This window comes from Chrysochloris asiatica, unplaced genomic scaffold (genome assembly GCF_000296735.1).
Source record: "Chrysochloris asiatica unplaced genomic scaffold, ChrAsi1.0 scaffold00050, whole genome shotgun sequence".
Taxonomy (NCBI): Eukaryota; Metazoa; Chordata; class Mammalia; order Afrosoricida; family Chrysochloridae; genus Chrysochloris; species Chrysochloris asiatica.
Genome location: NW_006408568.1, coordinates 16,344,757 through 16,366,421, shown reverse-complemented (window position 1 = coordinate 16,366,421; position 21,665 = coordinate 16,344,757). Strand labels below are relative to the sequence as shown.

Below are 21,665 nucleotides of genomic sequence, written 5' to 3'. Positions count from 1 at the left end.
CGCTATGAGTCAAAACCGACTCGGTGGCACTTAACAACAAACCCATTTTTTATAAGTATTAACAATATTCATATTATATTACTATAAAATAATGATATTTATAGTTATATGTTTTTAATGTTATCAAATTATAAACATTATGTTTATTTTGTATCACTTTACTGTTTTATATTTTTATACTTTTTATAAACACTATGTTTAAATACAGCTTATCGCCTTCAAAGTGTTATATTGTTGTTAAGTGTCTTCGAGTTGGTTCTGACTCAGCAACCCTACAGAAGGATTCTGAGGAGTGGCTGGTGGGTTTGAACCACTGATCTTTCAGGTAGCAGTCCAGTGCTTATCCTACAGTGCCAACCAGACCCTGTCAATGGGCATAGTAGATGGTGGTATTTGCTTTGTGGATTACAGTCTAGATATGATAAAATGTGGCACTTGGCTCAAAAGTGTGGCCCAGTGAAGTCAGTCTATCAGTAACTAAAATCAATAAATTGAGTGCCTACCGCACTATTCATTTTCAGAATCACCGGATGAACAAGCAAACAAAAGTTCATTTTTGTCAGACTTTCTGAAAGTATTTTTATTTTTAAGCACTTCAGCATAATCATCATTTTGTGTGTATGCTTGATTTTATTTTCCTAAGAACACAGGTCAGTCAAGATCTGGTTTCTTGAGAGATTCCACCATTACATACCCATTCACTGGGCTCTAAGCGGTCATTGTCAATCACAGGGCCATTGGGTGCTAGAAACAGTAGGGACAAGAATAAGAGAAAGGAACAGCAGTTAAGCCAAAACAGACAATTTTATTTTGTGTGTGGAAAAGAGCATGCTTTTTATGTGTAACATTTTAAGAATCCTGTCAAGTTTCTCCCTCCTAAGGTGATAACCAACATTAACCCAGAACTTATTAGGCATCCATCAATTGTCATAGTTAGTTATTCCTTATGCTTGGGAGGAGCCCTTGTGGTACAAATTCTTCAGCTACTTCTTGGAAGAAAGATGTGGCAGTGGGCTTCCATAGGCTAGGAAACCCTGCGGGGGGCAGTTCTTCTCTGCTCTACAGGGTTGCTGTGAGCTGTAATTGACTTGAGGGCAGTGGGTTTATTCTTTGTACCCTAAATCAGAGAAGTTCTTGAGCATGGCAAAGAGAACGTGAAGTTTGGATGTAGACTTAGCTGAGATTCTAGTCACTGATCGTCCCCTGACTATAACTATGAAGCCTGGATCAGGTTTCTGAGCCTCTCTGAGTTCTCATAGTCTCATCTGTAAAATGAAGATAATAATAATTTCCCTGGAGAGCTGTTGCAAGGATTAAATGTGTAGTCCTTAGCACATAATGAGTAGCCTACAAATAAATGCCAGATCCCCCTTCCTGAAGAGAATGTTGTTCTTGAAATCTATTGAAGACTTCAGAACTTGATTAAAGAAAAAAAATCAAGACTGAAACCCAATGTCATCAAATCAACTCTGACTCATAGCGACCCTGTGTAAGGTTTCAGAGGCTGTAAATCTTTACAGGAGAAGACAGCCTCATCTTTCTCCCACGGAATGGCTGGTGGGTATGAACTGCTAACCTTGTGGTTAGCAATTCAGTGCTTATCCTTCAGCACAAGTTTAAAAATATTTTTAGAAATAGTGGAGTTTGTTTTGACAAAATTAATGCACTTTTGCTTCTAATTAAAAGCAAATTACATGATGCTATTACTTCACACTAGCAAATTCTGTGCCACATCAAACCATACAAACAAAAAAAGATTTTTTAGATGACATATTTATTGTATGTCAACAACTCAAACTTCAGTAGCTTCAGCAGAATTCAAACGATGGAAGACTTCCAGGGCCTAGACTACAAATGAAAAAATAACCAAGGGAGTTTTTTGAAATAATTTTTTCAATTTTATTTTAAAGCTCTGATGACTTCTTAAATTAAAAATTAAAAAAAAATTTTTTTTTTTGAGCATCTGTGGCCACTTTCACTCACTGTAGCTCATCTAGGAAGGAGTGATTCTTTCCCCTTCATGGTCCACCTGCATTCAGCCAGCATCATACTGGCCAGGGACCTGTGTCAAGAAAGTGGGGAACTTAAAAACATTTAGACATTCCTGACCTTTCATTTCTGTGAGGGACAAAACTCAGTAGGCTGTCATTGTTAAGTGCTGTCCAGTTGATTCCGACTTACAGCATCAATGACCCTGTAAGGAGTTTCTGAAGCGGTACATCTTTGCAGGAACAGAAAGCCTCATGTTTCACCCATGGTGTGTTTGACCTGCCTATCTTGCGGCCCATTGTCTGGTAATTTTGTAACTACAAATAATTTGAAATAAAATGTGAAATTTCTAGAAGTGAAACTTCTAAGTTATTCTTTATGCAGTTTTATGGACACTGATGTTAGGTCTAAAGTACGAGAGAGTATTTCTCATTATCATACACACAGATAATTGATTTATAAAAGAATAAAATATGTAAACCTTTAAAGCTTATTATATTTTTATGATTAAAATAGATTATTTATATTGGTACAAATGGATCTTGAAGTTATATTTTATTCACCCTAACCTCTCACTCACCTTTTTTAATGACTAATGGTCTTTAACTTCCTTCTTCTAGGACCTGCTCTCAAGAAACCATTCAACCCAAGAATTAAAGTCTCAAAAACATCAGGTAAAAGAAAATAACATAGTTGTGTCTAAATTGAGAGAAAATTGACTGAAAAATAGGCAACCAGGAATTCCCTGAAGTTAGTTAAGATTTCAACTCAGAGAAGGAGACCTCAAGGCCCATATTTATTTAGCCTAAGTCAACAGCTTAAGGCAAATGCTAAGAACCAGGGCCATCATAAAGCCCTTGTATAAACACTGTGGAGATAGCATAGTCTCAAGAAAGCCTGGCAATAGTACTGAATGATCACCAGATGGATTGCAGGAGCACATTTTATAAGCACTAAGTTTAAAAGACATTTATTTTAGAGAACGTGTGCACATACTTTTGGCCTCTGGTGCTACAAAGATCTGTCACATATAAGGTTAGTCTCTCGGTTTGGGATTTTTGCCTTATTATGTTTTATTTTTTTAATCCTTGTCTTTAGAAGGGAAGACAAGATAAAGAAAATGTCATAAATTTTTCTTTTGCCAGTTTTCTGGGATTATAATAAAAATCCAGTTGTAATAATAACACAAGGGCTGGATTTTATTTTTTAAAAGTACATATTTTCTTTATTAAGTCTTTACTATTGCCTTTTTGCTAATGTACTGTACATACAAGTTCATAAAACTAGGGATGACGTACTAGAGATTAGCCAAGGGGAATGAAACACAATTTCCAGTTGACAGTTGTATTTCCATTGAGCATACCCCTGTTTTATGGAATGCAAGGAATCCTTCCTCTAGGATGATGTATGGATTGGCTTTCAGACCCCTTCCTCTTTCTTGGAACAAGCAACATCTTCCCTTGTAAAGGGATTTGGAAGATGTGAATAGAATGATGTGATATGAGCATGTTAAAACTCTCAGAGAACGGTTAGATAAGCTATACTCATATTTAAAGAGTGCCAAACATACGCATGTAAACTTTTATTTCCTGTGGGAATCTTTTTTTCCCATCTGCAAAAGGCCAACACCATGCATTTCTGTGTATGTTGCCGTTCACAGGATGCTTGGAGCATTTCACAATGAGATTGGTCAGAGTCCCTCAAGGGTCCTCAGGAGAGATCCTGGAGACAGTAGTGGTGTTCTAGCAGTTACACCAAGAACATTAATATACAGTTTGAAAGATTGAACTCCTCTTGTCCCTGCACCCCACCCTTACCACTATACACATGTAGTACAAGCAGTTGGTACTCAGCTACTTTCCTAAACATTGACAGTTCAAATCCACCCAAGTTCCACATTGGAAGAAAGACCTGGCAGCTGGCTTTCATAAAGATTACAGCCAAGAAAATCCTATGGAGCAGTTATAATATGTAGACATGGAGTTACCTTGAGTCAGAATTAACTTGACAGCAATGGATTAGACACATATACAAAGTGGAGAAGCATCCAGAAACATATTGTGTTTGGTATATAAATTAAATAACAATGAAATGTCTAATGTAGTAAGAAAGGAGAATTGGTGTAGACTCTTGGGCAATATTGCATCTGTACAGTCTAAGGCAAAGCTCTTCATCTTTAACAGAGGTGAGAATGAAGAGAACGGGCAAGGAACAGGGGCCAACTGCACTTTGTGTTTTTTTATCTGTAGACAAAATATTGAGAAATAAAGTCAGTATGACCCAAAGGAAGGATTCCCACCTTCATCTCTGACTGTATTGCTGACTTGCTAACTTGTCATCTCTTTATTTTCCTACCCATACCCCATTGTCTCAGGAGAAAAATGAGGCATTCTGCTTCCACAAAGATTTACAGCCTTGAAAACTCTGTGTAGGGTAGCTATGAGTCATTACAAACTCAACGGCACTAAACAACAAGAAGTTGTGTTAAATACATAGGTAGCATAACATTCGCCATTTCTACAGTCTTCACATGTGCAGTTCAGTGGCAATTATGATTATCATCTTGTTTAACCATCACAGTCATCTGTTCCTAAAGGTTTCCATCTCTCTTAACAGAAGTTCAATACCCCCAGTCTGATGGACTCTTTATTCTTCATTTGTTTGTTGTTTTTGATGTGCTCAGTTGAGTCAATATTGACTCATAATGACTCCATGTGAAAGAGTAGAACTGCACCCACCATAGAGCTTCCAAGGCTGTAATCTTGGTGGAACTAGATCTCCAGATCTTTTTCCCTTGGAGCTGCTGGTCGGTTCAAACTGATAACCTTTCAGTTAGCAGCCAAATGCTTACAGTGAATCGGGCTGGGTTATTAATACACTCGTGCATGTAACTGATGCTCTGACTGTTTCTGAGCTAGCCTGTGGCTTCTTGGAAAAGAAGAGCCATAACACTAATCAAAAGCAAGGAACCAGAAAATCTCACCAAACCCATCTGCCATCGAGTCAATTCCAACTCATAGCAACTCTTTATAATCATTATATAATCTTTATAGACTCCTATAAATCTTTATAGAAGCAGAAAGCCTCATCTTTCTCCCACGGAGTGGCTAGTGAGTTTGAATGACTGGCTTTGCTGTTAGCAATCCAGTGCTTATCTGACAGTAGCACCAGGGTTACTTATAGGAAAGGAGGGATATTCCTTATTCAGATTGCTTTACTTAGGCAATTAAAGGAGAAAGTAAAGTAAATGACATAAGGAAATGTACATAGGGAATTGAAGCATGTGGACTCAGTAATAGTTGAGATGATGGCAATAACTCTCTTTCATCCTCATGTTCCTGTTCTCTTTCAAAGTTTTGTTGTCTGTATCTAGCTGGTGTGATGACAGGAATATATTTGAATTCAGAGGACCTGCATTCAAATATTTACTTTATCACATACGAACTGGGTGAGTGGGGGATGAGTCCCTTCACCTCCTAGTTACCCTCCACTTTATAATCTGGGTTATCATCCTTTACTCTATTGTCAGGATTAAGGAAGGAATGCATATGAGACATATAAAACAGCACATATACATGGAAGACAACCAGTTAATGCTTTTTCTCATGCTCTCCTTTTTCCCTTCCCTGGCAGCGGATGGAGATCCCCATTTTGTTGTTGATTTTCCCTTGAGCCAGCTCACTGTGTGCTTTAACATTGATGGACAACCCAGGGACATTCTAAGGCTAGTGTCTGATCACAAGGATTCTGGTAAGTTCTGTCCCCCATATGGTATCTGAGCACTGGGCATGCATCCTTCCTCTCTGTTCTTAAGATGAATGTCCATTTTTATGAGGGGCACCCCCATACATGCTCAGGGAGTGTTGTTAATGATCAATTAAAGGAAGCAGCTGTGTTCTGGGTTCAGAGTCAAAAAGACATGTATTGGAATCCTGCTATGAACTTAATTAGGTGCATGACCTTGGACACACAATTCAGAAGCTTCAGCTGTCTCTCTTGTAAAATGGGGTTAATGATACTTACTCTGCCTGCCTGATAGGGCTAGTATAGAGATAAAATTAAATAATAGATATGAAGTTGTTTTGTAAATGCACATGGAGTCCTGGTGTGGTACTGTAGGATAAGTACTGGACTGCTCACTGCAAGGGCAGAAGTTCAAACCCACTAGCTGGAAACCCGATTTAGGGTCGCTGTGAGTCAGAACCGACTGAATAACTCTCAACAGTATAAACTCATGACACATTGTTAAATCTTTTTGTTTTGAAAAACTGTACTTCTGGGGAGATGCAAGCATCTCAGATCCTTGATGGTTTAGATGCAAGCCCCAGATGTTTCTTATACAGCTCTGTGTATGGTGAACGTGTATATCTATGGGCTCTGAATCCCTTTGCTCTGTAGAGAGACTGAATAAAAGTGATAGATGTACAAGAAGCTTTTCAGGTTCAGTGGAGGTGACAGTGTCTCTGTGATGGTCATGTGGACAGTCACACAGGCCAACTTGGTGAGGACTAGCTTTGGAGTGGACCTTCTGGCCTTTCTTGAGTTCTGAGAAAATGGACTTTTTGGAAGGGTAAGTTACAGCAGGTCTCATGGCAACGCATATGATGTAATTATCTAATGTTTGATATCACAGTTTCTTTCCCACATTACTCTCTTACCAGGCTTTCTAGTCTCAAAGCTAAATCTTTCCTTGTTTCTAATTTCAAAGGGACCCAGAGTAAGGTGGGGCCCTGCCTGTATTCTACCCTCTTAGGAGCTGTTCACAGGGTCTCCTTACTCAGCTCCATGTGCTGGATAGGAAACTGAGCCAGAAGTTGGCTTAGCTTCTTTCAGAGTGAAGAGTCTGGACTCTGTCCCAGCTAGAATTTCTCCTCATGCCCTAGGGAAGACAGTTGTCCTCTGGAAATGTCTGGAAGCAACTAGTCAAGATTTATTGGGAAGATTATCCCCAAAGCAGATAAAAACAAGAGTTAATTATATAGCTGTATTATATTATTGCAAATTGCCTCTTTGTCTGAAAGCAAAATACATGTAGGGTGCATTACCTAACCCAGTGTACAGCATCTCTTGTGGACTTGCTTCTGTTTACTCTTCAGCTGGACACCATGCAAGTCTGTGTGGGCTCTGACTCACTCTCTTTGCCAAGTCTACAGAATCTGCAGTTTTGTTGATGATACTGAATGAACAAGAAAGGAGTTGTATTTGATTGTATATTGCCTGCTGAGTTTCACAGGGGTCCTCGTGTGGCGCTGTAGGATAAACTCTGGATAAACACTGGACTTCTAACTGCAAGGTTGGCAATTCATAACCCACCAGCCACTCCTTGGAAACCCTATACAGTATCACTATGAGTCGGAACCGACTTGAAAGCATTCAACAACAACAGTGATTCTCACAACTAGGAATGTGATACATCCTCCATTTTATAGTTGAGGAAACTGAGACTCAGTGTTTTTTTAAGTGATTTTTCAAGGGATGCATGCCTAATAAGATGTTAACATTTTTGTTTTGTTTTTATAGTAGACTATTTTCAGAACAGTTTTAGATTTATAGAAAAATTATAAAGACAGTGGAGAGTTCCCATGTATTTTCCCTTCTGTGCATGATGTTTCTCTGAGTCACATCTTGCATTCCTGTGGTACATTTGTTACAAATGATGAACCAATAAAGATACATACATTATTATTAACTGAAATCCATAGTTTGGGATTTGATGACTGATCATTTGATGACTGACCACGAGGATACCAGAAAGATACTTAACTGTGTTTTAGTCACTATGCAAAGGCATTTGACTTTGTGGATCATACCAAATTATGGATAACATTGCAAAGAATGAGAATTCTAGGACACTTAATTGTATTACATGTAGAACCTGCACCTAGACCAAGAGGCATTCATTTGAAGAGAATAAGGGAATAGTGCATGGCTTAAAATTAAGAAAGATGTATGTTAGGTTTGTATCTTTTTACCATAAGTATGTGAAGCATTGCCCCTGCGTGCTCTAATAATTTTAGTTTGCACATGAACATTTAAACCCATTGTTGCAGCCACTGTATCAACCTGTCTCATTAAGGGGCTTCTTTTTTCCATAAATCTTTCTTATCTGTTTACTTAACAAGTAATCCAAGAAGCTGGACTATATGAAGAAGAATAAAGCATCAGGATTGGAGGACAACTCATTAACGACCTGTGATATGCAGATATTGCTTTCTGAAAACAAAATGGTCTAAGCATTTACTGAAGAAAATCAGAGTACAGACTTCACTATGGATTTTATCTCATCATAAAGAAACAAAATCCTCACAACTAGACCAATCAACAACATTATGCTATATGGAGATAATATTGAAGTTATAAAGTTTACTTAAATTCATAATCAATGTCCCTAGAAATTTAATGACATTGAGCAAATCTAATGCAAAAGACCTCTTTAAAGTGTTAAAATTCAAAGATGTCACTTAAGTTGCACCTGAACCAAGCTAGGTATTTTCAGTCACCTCAGGTGCATGTGAAAGTACTGTGAAGAAGGAAGACTGAAGAAGAATTGATGCCTTTGCATTATTGTGTTGGTAAATATTATTTATGTGGTATAGACTGCCAGAAGAATAAACAAAGCTGTGTTGGAAGAATGTACAGCCAGGATGCTCCTTGGAAGCAAAGATGCTGACACTGTCTCATGTACTTTGGACTTGTTAATAAAGAGGGACCAGTCCCTCTTGATTATCAAGGATATCATGCTTGGTAAAGTAGAAAGTCAGAGAAAAATAGGAAGACCCTCAATGAGATGTAGTAACACAGTGGATGCAACAATGGACTCAAACATAGCAATAATTATGAGGATGATGCAGGACTGGGAAATGTTTCGTCCTGCCATACCTGGGTTTGCTAAGAGTTGGAACCAACCTGATGGTACCTAATAATAACAATAGAATATTTTAAAATCAGGAAGTATTAGTCCTTCTACTTTGTTCTCTTTCAATGTTGTTTTAGCTCTTACAGACCTCCTGCCAGTCTATATAAAGTTGAGGATTATTTTTTTTTCCATTTCTGTAGAGTAGACTGTTGGAATTTTGATTGGGATTGCATTGAAACTATAGGTAACTTTGGGTAGTATTAACATCTTAACAATATTAAGTTCCATGAGTATGGAACATCTTTCCACTTATTTAAGTCTTATTTAATTCTCTTTTCACAGTGTTTTATAGTTTTCATTGTATAAGTCTTTCATGTCCCTGATTAGATTTATTCTTAGATACTTTCTTTGTTCTCTTATATGCTATTGTAAATGGAATTGTTTCCCTAATTTCCCTTTCAGATTTCTCATTGCTGGTATATTGAAACCCAACTAATTTTTTTTTTTTTTTTTAGGTTTTAGTAAATCTTTAATCATAGATAATTTATATTGTGATGAATAGTAACAATATTTGGAAACTACTCTAAGACCCATATATACTGTGAAAGTTTAATACTTGTTGATGCTAAAATTTCTTTCTTTCTTTTTTTTTTTTCCAAATGTTTTATTGTAAATTATGTGATAGTTTACATGGGAGAACATCATTAACTTTACATTCATCCTATTGTATATCATTTCATTGCCATGATTACAATAGAAACCCAACTAATTTTTGTTGGTTGACTTTGTACCCTGTAACTTTGCTAAGTTCTTATTTTAACTCTAGGAATTTTCTTGTCAATTCTTTGGAATTTTCCATATATAGGATCATACTAACCACAAATAGAGACAATTTTACTTCTTTTCCTATCTGGATGCCTTTCCCTTCTTTTTCTTGTCTTGTTGCTCTGGTTAGGACTTCTAACACAGTACTGAGCAGAAATGGTGAGAATAGCACTCTTACCTTGTTCCCAGTTTCAAAGGAAAATCTCTGTCTTTACACTTACTAAATGGAATGTTAACTATTGGGTTTTCATATATGTTTTGAATCACATTGAGGGATTTCCTTTCTATTCAAACCTTCTTTAAGCTTGGAACAACGGGGCTCCGGGATACAGGGATTGAGGCATGGTTTGAAGGGGTGAAAGAGGGGAATATGTTAAGATGTTTGGCTGTCTTTTCTTTTCTTTTTTTTTTTTTTTAATGTTTTATTGTGAATTATATGATAGTTTACATGGGAGAACATCATTAACTTTACATTCATCCTATTGTATATCATTTCATTGCCATGGTTACAATCCCCTCCATGCATCATCAACCAACCAAAGGGTATACCCTGCAAGCCTGCCCCCCTGGTGGTCAGCACACAGCCCCTCTCCCTCTCTGGGTTTAGAGTCCTTGGCCACTCCATCTCTCCACATCATCGTCTCTGGCTTGGCTGTCTTTTGAATCTTGGTTTCCCTTGCCTACTATTGTAAAATAGACACTTGAGGGGGAGAGAAAGGAACAGCCAGAAACATCACTACAGAAAGTTTGTAAGTCAGTCTTCAGCCTATAACTGATTGGAATACCTTAAAGGGAGCTAGAAGTTGTCCAGTGAAAGAGGCTTCCTGTGGAGTCTTTATATTGCACAAGACCATAGGTGGAATCCAGAACTGTATCCAGAATCGACTGAGGTAGGAAATTTCCACTGGAAAGGACGAGTAGACCAGCCTGGAGTGGCCAGAAGAATAGAAGATACTTTGTGGAAAAAGACCGGCAGGAAAAATCTGAAACAATAATGGCAGTCTGATTGATTACTACAAGAACAAGTAAGCTGTTCACCTGGGAGCCATCAAGGCAAGTGGTCGGGACCCCTCAGAGCAAACTCCTTTCCAAGACTGAGACTCAAGAGGAATACATAAGCAGGCAGGTGGTCTAGCTGGTGAGAACTTTGATCACCAATAAGGGGAAGAGGGAGAATAAACAGCAATGAAGTTGTGAGCTAAGTCTGACCACATTCAAAAGACCCCTGTGAACCCGGGTGGAGACCTGGATGGTCAGCAGTACGGCAAGATCCAGGGACTCCTGGGCCCAGAGGCAGTGACATGGTCACAGAGGACTAGAGCGGAGAGTGAAGTGTCCAGCTGATATGAAGTGAGGGGAGATGCACAAAAACACCTATACTTCCCATACTTGCAGATAGTACCCACTTGACCTGGCTTCAATGACTGAATAATCAGAACTTGCCTTGGCTGGATGATCAGAACTTGACTAGAAGAGGAAAGAAGAGGGTAAAAAAAAAAGAGTAACAATTTGATGAACTTTACCTATACTTATGGATATGTTGTTGTTGTTGTTGTTATGTGCCATGGAGTCGGTTCCGACTCATAGCGACCCTGTACAGGGTTTCCAAGGCTGTTAATCTTTACGGGAGCAGAACGCCTCATCTTTCTCCTGCGGAGCAGCTGTTAGTTTTGAACTGCTGACCTTACGGTTCACAGCCCAATTCGTAACCACTACGCTACCAGAGCTCCTTACTTATGGATATAGTAGCTCAAAAAAGGGAACAAATCTTTACAGCGAGGCTCACTCCCACCCCGTGGTACACATGGTTGACAGGGATGGGCAACTTAGACATTGGCTGCCCAAAATGGGCACACCTGGTGTGGTACTGTGGGTTAGTTAATGTGCCAGACTGCAAAGCTGTTTGAACTACAAGGTCTGTGGTTCAAGCTCACCAGTCACTCCTTGGAAACCCATACAGGGTCGCTATGGGTCAGAACCAACTCAACAGCACTTAACAACAACAACATAAAGGCAAGAAGTGACTGGCTTACAAGCTTTCAAGAAGGAGCCTAGTTCCAGATGGGGCAGAGGAAGGTAGAATATCCACTGAATAATTTCCAATCTGTTGGGACCGGGCTGGCAAAACAAAATGGAGATAAGACACTTGTTGTACAATAGTGAATTATTGCCATCAGGACTGACTGTGAGGCTAGGAAATACAGAGGTAGATGTTTTTTGACAAAAGGAGGGAAGTGATTGTTTTTTTAACCCAGGAGCAGAGGTCCCTGGGACCATCAAGTGAGATGAGCGGAGAGCCTGACCCTACCCAGAGAGGCAGTAACACGAGGGATGGAGATAGAGACGATGATGATGACAGGGACAGATGGAGAGGCTGGGGACACTGAACTTATGGAGGGAAAGGGGCTGTGTGCTGACGGCCAGGGCAGGGAAGAGAGTGTACCCTTTCATTATTTGATGATGCATGCAGGGGATTGTAATCATTGCAATGATACAAAATATGATAAGATGAGTGTAAGACTGATATTTTTCCATGTAAACCTCACAATAAAAACTTATAATTAAAAAAAAGAAAAAGAAAGATTGCTGAAGTTCATCAGATATTTTTTTTCTGTACTCATTAAATGATCATCTGGTTCTTTTCCTTTGTTCAGTTGACCTACTACTTTGATTTTCTAATGTTGAACCATCCTTACATTCCTGGAATGAGTCCTAGTTGGTTATGGTGTATGACTCTTTTAATATGTTATTAGATTCTGTCCACTAGTATTTTGTTGAGGATTTTAGCTTCTATCTTCATAAGAGATTTTGACCTCTAGTTTCTTTTCTTGTGATGTTTTTGTCTGGTTTGAATACCACAGTTTATGTTTGCTTCATGGAATGAATTAGGGAGTATTCCTTCCTTCCTTATCTTTCAGAAGAATTTAAGCAATATTGGTATTAATTCTTTTCAAAAATTTTGATAGAATTCTCCAGTGAAGCCATGTGGTCCAGGACACTTTTTAGTTGGGGGAGTTTTTATCACTGATTCATTCTCTTCATTTACTATGGATCTGTTGACACTTTCTGTTTCCCTTTAAAACAGTTCGGCTAGGCTGTGTGCGTCTAAGAATTTTTCCATTTCATCTCAGTTATCTAATTTGCCACACAGTTGTTCATAATATTCTGTCACAATTCTCTTTATTTTTATTGGGTCAGTTGTAATATACTTTTGTGTATTTTTTATTGTGTTTATTTGCATCTTTTCTTTGTCAGTCTAGCTCAAGGCTTATCAATTTTACTGATCTTTTTGAAAAACAACTTCTGGTTTTACTGATTCCTTCTATTGTTTTTCTGTTTTTAATATTATATATTTCTGCCCTGATCTTTCTTATGTCCTTTTTTCTGGTAGGGTTAGGCTTAGTTTGCTCTTCTCCTAGTTCCTGAAGTTATTGTTAATTCAACCTAGTTGCTGTTTTGAGATCTTCTTCTTCTTCTTTTTTTCTTAATGTAGGCATTTAGTGCCTTCACTGCAGCCTATAAGTTCTGGTATTTGAATTTTCATTTTTATTTGACTGTAAGAAATTTGTGATTTCTTGCTTGTTGTTGTTGTTAAGTGCCGTCAAGTCGGTTTCAACCAATAGCGACCCTGCATAGAGTTTCCTAAGGAGTGGCTGGTGAGCTTGAACCACTGACCTTGAGGTTCAAACTGACTTTGCAGTCCAGCACGTTAACCCACAGTACCACACCAGTCCATTGGAAATTTAATAATGTATTGTTTAATTTCCATATGTTTGTGTATTTTCCAGGCTCATTCTGTGTCATTGCATTCATAGAAAGTAATTTGTATGATTTCAGGCTTTTAAATTTTACCAAGACTTGCTTTGTGACCTAAAAGATGGTCTATCCTGGAGAATGATCCATGTGTACCAGAGTAGAATGTATATTATGTTAATTTGGGTGGTGTGGTCCATATGTGTCTGTAAAGTCTAGTGGGCTTATAGTGTCATTCAGGTCTTTGTTTCCTTGTTGATATTCTTTCTAGATGTTCTGTCCAATGTTGAAAGTGGTGTATTGATAAAATTGAAGGAAGAAATAGTACAGTAGTACAGTAATTGTTGTTTTTGTTATTGCCATCAACTCAGTCCAGACTAATAGCAACTCTATATAGAGTTTCCGAGAATGGCTGTTGGGTTTCAACTGTCAGCCTTGCAGCTAACATTCCAGTACTTAGCATACAGTTCCACACCAGGGCTCAGTACAATAATGTTGTTGTTAGGTGCTGTTGAGTTGATTCTGATTCAGAGTGACCCCATGCACAACAGAACAAAATACTACCCAGTCCTGCACCATCCTCACAGTCATTGTTAACATTGCGCTCATTGCTGCTGCCATTATGTCAATCCATCTCGTTGGGAGTCTTCCTCTTTACCTAGCATATTGTCCTTCTCCAAGGCATTGTCCCTCCTGATAATATGTCTGAAGTATGAGAAATGAAGTCTCATCCTCCTGACTTCTAAGGGGCCATTTTGGCTATTCTTTTTCCAACACAGATTTGGGTGTTCTTCTGGCAGTCCATAGTACTTTGAATATTCTTCTCCAGCACCATAACTCAAATACACAGTGTCTTCCTTATTAATTTTTCAACTTTCACATGCATATAAGGCTGTTAACATGGCTTGGATCAGTACAATAATAGTACTGTTTATTTTTCCCTTCAATATGATCATGTTTGCTGTACACTCTGAGCTGTATCAAAAATTATCCACACTGTGGTTATATTGAAATGTCCGTCCACATCCATGGTTGATGACAATGTTGAGTGTGCACATGGAATGATTCTGTTGAATAGAATCAGAGTGACAGTGGATTATGTGACAAATCGTTTGCAAATCAGCCATGTCCCTGCCTATTAAATAATCCACAACAGTTGTGGGTTTTGAAATGTCTGTGCAAAATGAGTACAGAAACAACTCACGGAAAAGCATAAACAGACATGTTTTGGACATCTGCAAGCAAAATTTGGAAAGATACTTGAAGGAAGGTAAACTTTCTTTAAAAAATTGTTATTGGTGATGAGACATGGATTCATCATTATGAGCCTGAGAGTAATTGGCAAAGTATGGAATGAAAACTTCCTCAATCACCAGCCAAGAAAAAAATTTAAAGTTAACTATCAACTGGAAAATGGATGCTTACAGTTTTCTAGGATTTTCAAGGGATAGTATTAGAACACTATCAGGAAAAAGGGTCAACGATCAACAGTGATCGTTACAGTGAGATGCTCACTGAAGAACTGAAGCCTACACTTGGGATTAAATGCAGAGGACAGTTATCCGAGGGTCTTGATAATGCATGTCTGTACACCTCTGCCCCCACTTTGGACATTGTAAAAACTTTGTGTTGAAGTGTTAAAGCATCTTTTCTGTAGTCCTAACCTTGCTCCATCGGGCTATTACCTGTTTGATCCACTGAAAGCATCCCTTAAAGAATGAAGGTGCACTTTTGATGAAAAAGTGAAGACAGTAGTGCATTTGTGGCTCACAAATAAGGGTATTTAATAAGGGAATATGAAAGGTTGTTTACAAATGGACAAAGTATATTGAAAAGCAAGGAGATTATGTCAAAGAATGATGTATTTGTCTTTTCTAAAAGTTGATTAAAATAAATTCTACAGCCAGAGTGTGAATAATTTTTGACTGGCCCTCATATTTAGGTGTTCTGATGCTGGGTGCATACATTTATAGTTAAATCTTCTTGATTCATTGACCTTTTTTTTTCAATATATAATGTCCATCTTTATCTCTTCTGACAGATTTTATCTTAAAGTCTGTTTGTCTGATATTAAATTGCCTACCTAGCTCTCTTTTGGTTATTATTTGCTTGGAATAGTTTTCCATCTTTTCACTTTCAACCCATTTGTGTCCTTGGGTTAAATATGAGTCTCTTGCAAACACCATATTTTTTGTTTTATTTTGGTTTTTGGTTTTTAAATCTATCTTCTACTCTCTGCTATTTGATGGGTGCATTTAGTCCATCTACTTTCGCTGTAATTACTGAAAAGAAGTGACTTACTTCTGCCATTTTGTTATTTGTGTGTGTGTGTGTTTTAATCCTTTCTTGTCCTTGTCCTCCAGTACTGCTTGATTTTGTGCTTTGTTGGTTATTGTATGAGCTTTTTAAAATTTCATTCTCCTTTCCTTTTGTATATGTTTTTAAATATACTTTATTAGTAGTTACCATGAATTTTAACACTTAAAAGTTTATTTTTATAACATTCTAGGGTAAATTGGTAGTAAATTAACTTCAGTGACATAGAAGAAATTCTGTATCTATACAATTCCTCAATCCTCTTTTGCTGTTATCACTAATTCTGTCTTTATATTTCATGTGTCCAGTAACATAGTTTTATCCTTGCCTTATATATATTTGTTATTTAAAAACATAAAAGACACAATACTTAGAATTATCAAGCATAGATATGTTATTACTAGTTCTTATACTTGTCCACATGTTTCCCTTTATTAGGAATATTTCTTTTTATATACTTCTGAATTACTTTCTAGTTTCTTTATAACCTTGCATCTACAGAATTCCTGTTAGTATTTGGGGGAGGGGAGATTGGATAGTGGATATAAACTCTCTTAGATAGAAATTTTAAATTCTAATGAGATCTAACTTAGCAATGTTTTCTTTAATGGCTCATGCCTTCAGTGTTATATCTAAAAAGTCATAATCAAACCCAAGGTTTCCTAGATTATTCTATGATGTCATCTAAAAGTTGTATAATTTTGCATTTTATATTAGATCTATGATCCTTTTTGCATTAACTTTTGTGGAAGTTATAAGGTTTGTGTCTAGATTATTATTATTTTTGTTTCATATGGTTATCCAAATGTTGCAGACCATTGAATTTCCTTTGCCAAAGATGAGTTGACTACATTTGTGTGAACCTACTTCTATGCACTCTATTAGATCTATTTATTTGTTCCTCTGTTAATAATGCCACATTATCCTGATCATTGTAGCTTGATAGTAAGTCTTGAAGCCAGGTAGTAGTATCAGTCCTCCAATTCTGTTCTTCACTATGGTGCTGCCTATTATTATTATTATTATTATTTTGACTTTCCATATTAGCTAAGTAATAACTTGCTGGCCATTTTTAAAAATTGCATTGAATCTATAAATCAAATTGGGAAGAACTAAGGTGTGGCGCTGTGGGTTAATGCACCAGACTGCAAAGCCATTTGAACTGCAAGGTTGGTGGTTCAAGCTCACCAGCTGCTCTTTGGAAAACCCTACACAGGGTCGGGATCGACTCGACGGCGCTTAACAACAACAACACCCTCATAATATTGAATTTTACTATACATGAACATAGAATATCTCTCAGTTTATTTAGGTCTTCTTTCATCAGTTTGTAGTTTTCATTAAACAAATCACATATATCTTTTGCTAGATGTACACCTGTATTGTTTAGTGTGTATGTGTGTGTGCTAATATAAATGCTGTTGTGATTTTAATTTAAAATTCCAATTGTTCATTGCTGGTATATAGAAAAGCAATTGAATTTTGTATATTAACCGGTATCCTGCTATCTTGCTATATAAGGGGACTTCAAAAAGGTTGTGAAAAAATTCTAGTATCTTTTCTTTCCCTTTTTCCATGAACTTTTTGAAGCCTTTTTGTATAATCACTTTTCATTTGCATGAATTTAATTTTTTGATTCTGTTAGTCTTTTCTACATAAACTATCATCTTTCTTTTTTGTCAGTCTGTATACCTTATCTTTTCTTGTCTTGTCTAATTACAATAGCCAGGACTTCTCATGCAGTATTGAATTGGAGTGGTGAGAGGGCACATCTTTATCTTGTTCCCAATCTTAGGGGGAAAGCATCAAGTTTCTCACTGTTAAGTAAGATGTTCACTGTGGGGTTTTTTTTTTTTTTTCTGTTGTATTTGAAGAATTTCCCCTTTATTCCTAGTTGCTGAGAGATTTTATCATGAGTGGGTATTGGATTTGTCATATGCTTTTGTGTGTGTGTGTGTGAAGATTGATATGATTACATGCTTTCCCTTCGTTGGATAATTATTTTTTTGATCTAAAAAAAACCCTCGTCTTTTTATTACACCACACTACTTAATGGCATCACCGGATTCAAAATGCATGCCAGGGGCACACAAGACTTTTTGCCACTATAATAAGACCCTGGAATAAAAACAAACAAACATGCAAACCTACTTATAATAATACTTTGATCCAAATTGGCATCATCCTCCCACCCCTACAACAAGATGCTGGTGAAAATGGATTAATAACTTCATTCATTCAGTCATCAAGCCAGCACTGAGTGGCTTCTGTATGTGAATCAGAATGTCAAAGATAAGGCCAGTTTCAAAACCAAACTAGTTGCTATCAAGTTGATTCTAACTCATAATGATCCCATGTGTTACAGAGTAGAACTGACCCAGACTATTTTACACATTGCAACTGGGTAGGCTTCAACCATCACCAACCTTTAGGTTAAGAGTCAAGTGCATACATTTTTGAGACCCAGTAATCTGATAAGCTCAAGGAAGGAAATCCTGACCAGATGTCTTTTAGCATAAAAGTAGGAACATTTTCTAACCATTGTATTTTTTTCCCCTCGCCTTTGAGGTGTGACGGTGAATGGAGAGTTAATTGGGGCCCCTGCTCCTCCAAATGGCCACAAGAAACAGCGCACTTATTTCCACACCATCACCATTCTCGTCAATAAGCCAACAAGATCTTATCTTGAAATCACACCAAAAAGAGTCATCTTGGATGGTGGAGACAGGCTGGTCCTCCCTTGCAACCAGAGTGTGATAGTGGGGAGTCGGGGGCTAGAGGTATCAATATCCGCCAATGCTAATGTCACCGTCACCATCCAGGGTACCATTGCTTTTGTCATCCTCATTCACCTCTACAAAAAGCCAGCACCCTACCAGCGAAACCATCTGGGCTTCTACATCTCCAACAGCAAAGGCCTTTCCAGGAGCTGCCATGGGCTATTAGGTAAGCAGCATCTCTCACTCATTCACATGAGTTCAAAGGTCATCATTAAATCTCCCAATGTGAAGCTAGTATTGTGAATATCTTTAGCTAGATTGGGAAATTCAATAAGAATGTGTGTGTGTGTGTGTGTGTTATAAAAAACAGATTTATTGTCTGCTGATGACTTTCCAGAAATAGGAATATGCTTCATAAACTATTCTCTCTAACATTCTGGGAAAGCAAGCAAAGAAATTGAGAGTATTCATCTTAATATCTGGATCTTTAACACTCAGCAAGAAGATACAAATGAAGGGTAGTCCACAGCCCAGCACCAAACACAAGAAATATATACCTTTCCACGGTGACATGCCATCCATGTTGCTGTGAGCAGATAGCCCATCTTGGTTGACCTTCTCCAACATGCAACTTCATTCACATGGGCCCCTTGTCCAAAAATAGAGAACCAACAATTTCCAGGGCTCAGCATAGAAGGCAGGATTTCCTGGCACTTGAGTTGGAAGCATTTATGTAGATCCTGACTGCCAAGTACAAGCTCCCTCTCAGAGATGCAGGTCTGTGTTGTTTTGGCCTTAGCAATGCCCTTACTTGACCTTTAGCATTTTGAGTAGTAGCAGGAACTGAACGGAATGCTCTCTGCTCCCCCACCACAGTCATACTAGATGACAGTATGGAGGTGAACCCGTAAGCAGAGAGGAAAGAAGGGAAGCCCTGAGCTTACTTATCTATTTATCAACTCCTGTTTTGCTCTTCCAACTTAGTTGGAGACTGTAGTTTCCTCTATTTGTTGGTCAGGCGACTTTCTAGTGTGAGCAACTGGCCAGCTTCCAGAAGTGGCTGGCTGTTATGAATAAAATCTCAGCTCTCTCCTCTCCAAAAGTCCATTGTTACCTATTCGGACTCACAGTCACCCTATAGGACATAGTATAATCCGTCCCCATAGTTTCCAAGGCTGTACTGTTGATGGAAGTAAATTGCCACATCTTTCGACCTGAGAGAACCTGTTGGGTTCAAGTTGCTGAACTTTTGGTTAGCAAACAAGTGCAGAACCATCAGGATTCCTTCTCTCATTCTAGAATATCTGTGATATCATTGCCCCTAGGAAACATGTGAATGCCTTCAAAAAGAGTCCCTGTCTGAGAGAGTCCACTGTCTAAGGAATTCTTACCCCTCTGGCTAATACAGATGCATTTCCACATTACCAGTGGATTTCATTGCAATCAGATTTCAAACCAATATTTTCTGCATTTGAATAAGACCTAATGCTTTTTCTGTCCTCTCAGGTCAGTTCCTGAACCAGGATGCTCAGCTCACAGAGGAGCCTGCAGGGCTCACTAAGAATCTTACTGATGAGAAGTCTGAGACTATCCTAAAGGTGAAAGGGCACCAAGTCCCAGTGGTCTGGAAACAAAGGAAGATCTACAATGGAGAAGAGGAGATAGACTGCTGGTTTGCTAAGAATAATGCTGCCAAACTGATTGATGGGGAATACAAAGATTACTTGGCATCTCATCCTTTTGACACAGAGACTACATTTGGCCTGGAAATGCCCAGGGGACTCTGAAGCTAGTGGCCTTAATTACAGAGTGCATGACAGGGACTGGTCTAGGGACACCATAGAGCAGCTTTTCTTGTTGCTTATACATGCCTCATCTCTTGGCAATTAGCTGCACTCCATAACCTACCCTCAGTGGAGTTTAAGTCCAATGTCTGCTTGAGCAAAGGGTAGGGGCAGGAAACTTAACTTCCTTCTACTTCTTCCTGTGTGAAACTTAACTTCCTTCTACTTCTTCTTGCTTTCCTCCTTCCTATATACAGTAGAGAAAGATAGTCACACCAGGTGGAGAAAGGTCATAGTCTAGAAAGCCTGTATCTTTTACCAACTGGCTTGTCCTTCTAACAGACTACCATACGTAACACATCTGATGAAGGAAGATTGCCATAGAATTGTTGTTTCTTTTCTGTGGAAGTGACCAACTTGGGCCTCCAACTTAGGAATCTCTGCATTCTTTAAAGGTGTGACCAACCTCTGCTTCAAGAGAACCTCCAGTTGAGTTCAGGCCATGGGTCTTGCAAATGACACATCAATTTGGTCATTGTAAACAATTAAGTGTTTCCTTAGGACAGGATTTTCTTCTCTTGTGATATCTTAAAAATTATTAGTTTCCAAAGGGTTGGAAACAAAAAATTTACAGCCTTGATACTAATAACCTTCTAATTGGCTTTATAAACCACTTGACTTTACTAGTAGATTTCTATTTATTTCAGTAAGAAGCTAAGTGCTTTTAATCAGCAGGACAACCTCATGTGGCTATTTTCACTGGCCTATCTTGGTGCTAGATAGTTGGCCAGTTGAATGATAAATCTTTTACTTGGACTTCTTCAGGCTTTGTCATAATTTCTGGACCTTATTGCATGCAGGAGGTGGGAGAAGACCTGGAAGGGAGACAGAGAAGTCCAGCTTAAGCCTGTTGGCCTAACCATAGGGATCAACTTGCACATTCTCCGTAGGACAAGCATACATTCTACAAAATCTGAAAAGACTTTCCGCACTTCAGAAAGGCCACAGCCAGGAAATCAGCATGAGCGAAGGCCTTTTGTTTCAGAACTTGGACAAACCTGGTCATATACAGAAACAGGTTAAAATCAGGGGACTTGGAAGTCTATAAATGCCGTGCTTCTCATTCTGAGCACCTCTCTCAAGAAGGCTGTTTGTATTGTCAGAGGGAAATGAACCCGCTGATGGAACCGAAGCCTCCTTTTCACCCTCCTCACTACTTGTTGCTTTTTCCTCTGAGGGTCTTTTCAGGGCTCTCTGATCCTGACCTAGGGAGGGGCACAGCCAGGAAGCAGGTTACACAGGTGAAAGGGCACTTGAGCCAAAGAGAAGAGAAATCAAGATTTTGGTCAGAGAAATAGAATATTTTGATGTGGGATTGAGTTAAAGGCTTTTGTGTGGGGCTCACAAGAGACTTGAAGTTGG

At 38.3% G+C, this 21,665-nt stretch overlaps 1 protein-coding gene across 1 annotated transcript in view; it reads left to right on the top strand.

Annotated features, from left to right (window-relative positions):
- The window catches only part of ITIH5 (inter-alpha-trypsin inhibitor heavy chain family, member 5), a 139,059-nt gene extending 118,813 nt beyond the window's left edge, over positions 1-20,246 (top strand). Inside the window, exons 10-13 of the mRNA XM_006862795.1 lie at positions 2,610-2,663; positions 5,623-5,739; positions 18,308-18,685; positions 19,966-20,246. Of these exons, the coding sequence (XP_006862857.1) occupies positions 2,610-2,663; positions 5,623-5,739; positions 18,308-18,685; positions 19,966-20,246 (830 nt within the window). The remainder of the gene's footprint in view (positions 1-2,609; positions 2,664-5,622; positions 5,740-18,307; positions 18,686-19,965) is intronic.
- The last annotated feature ends 1,419 nt before the right edge of the window (positions 20,247-21,665 follow it).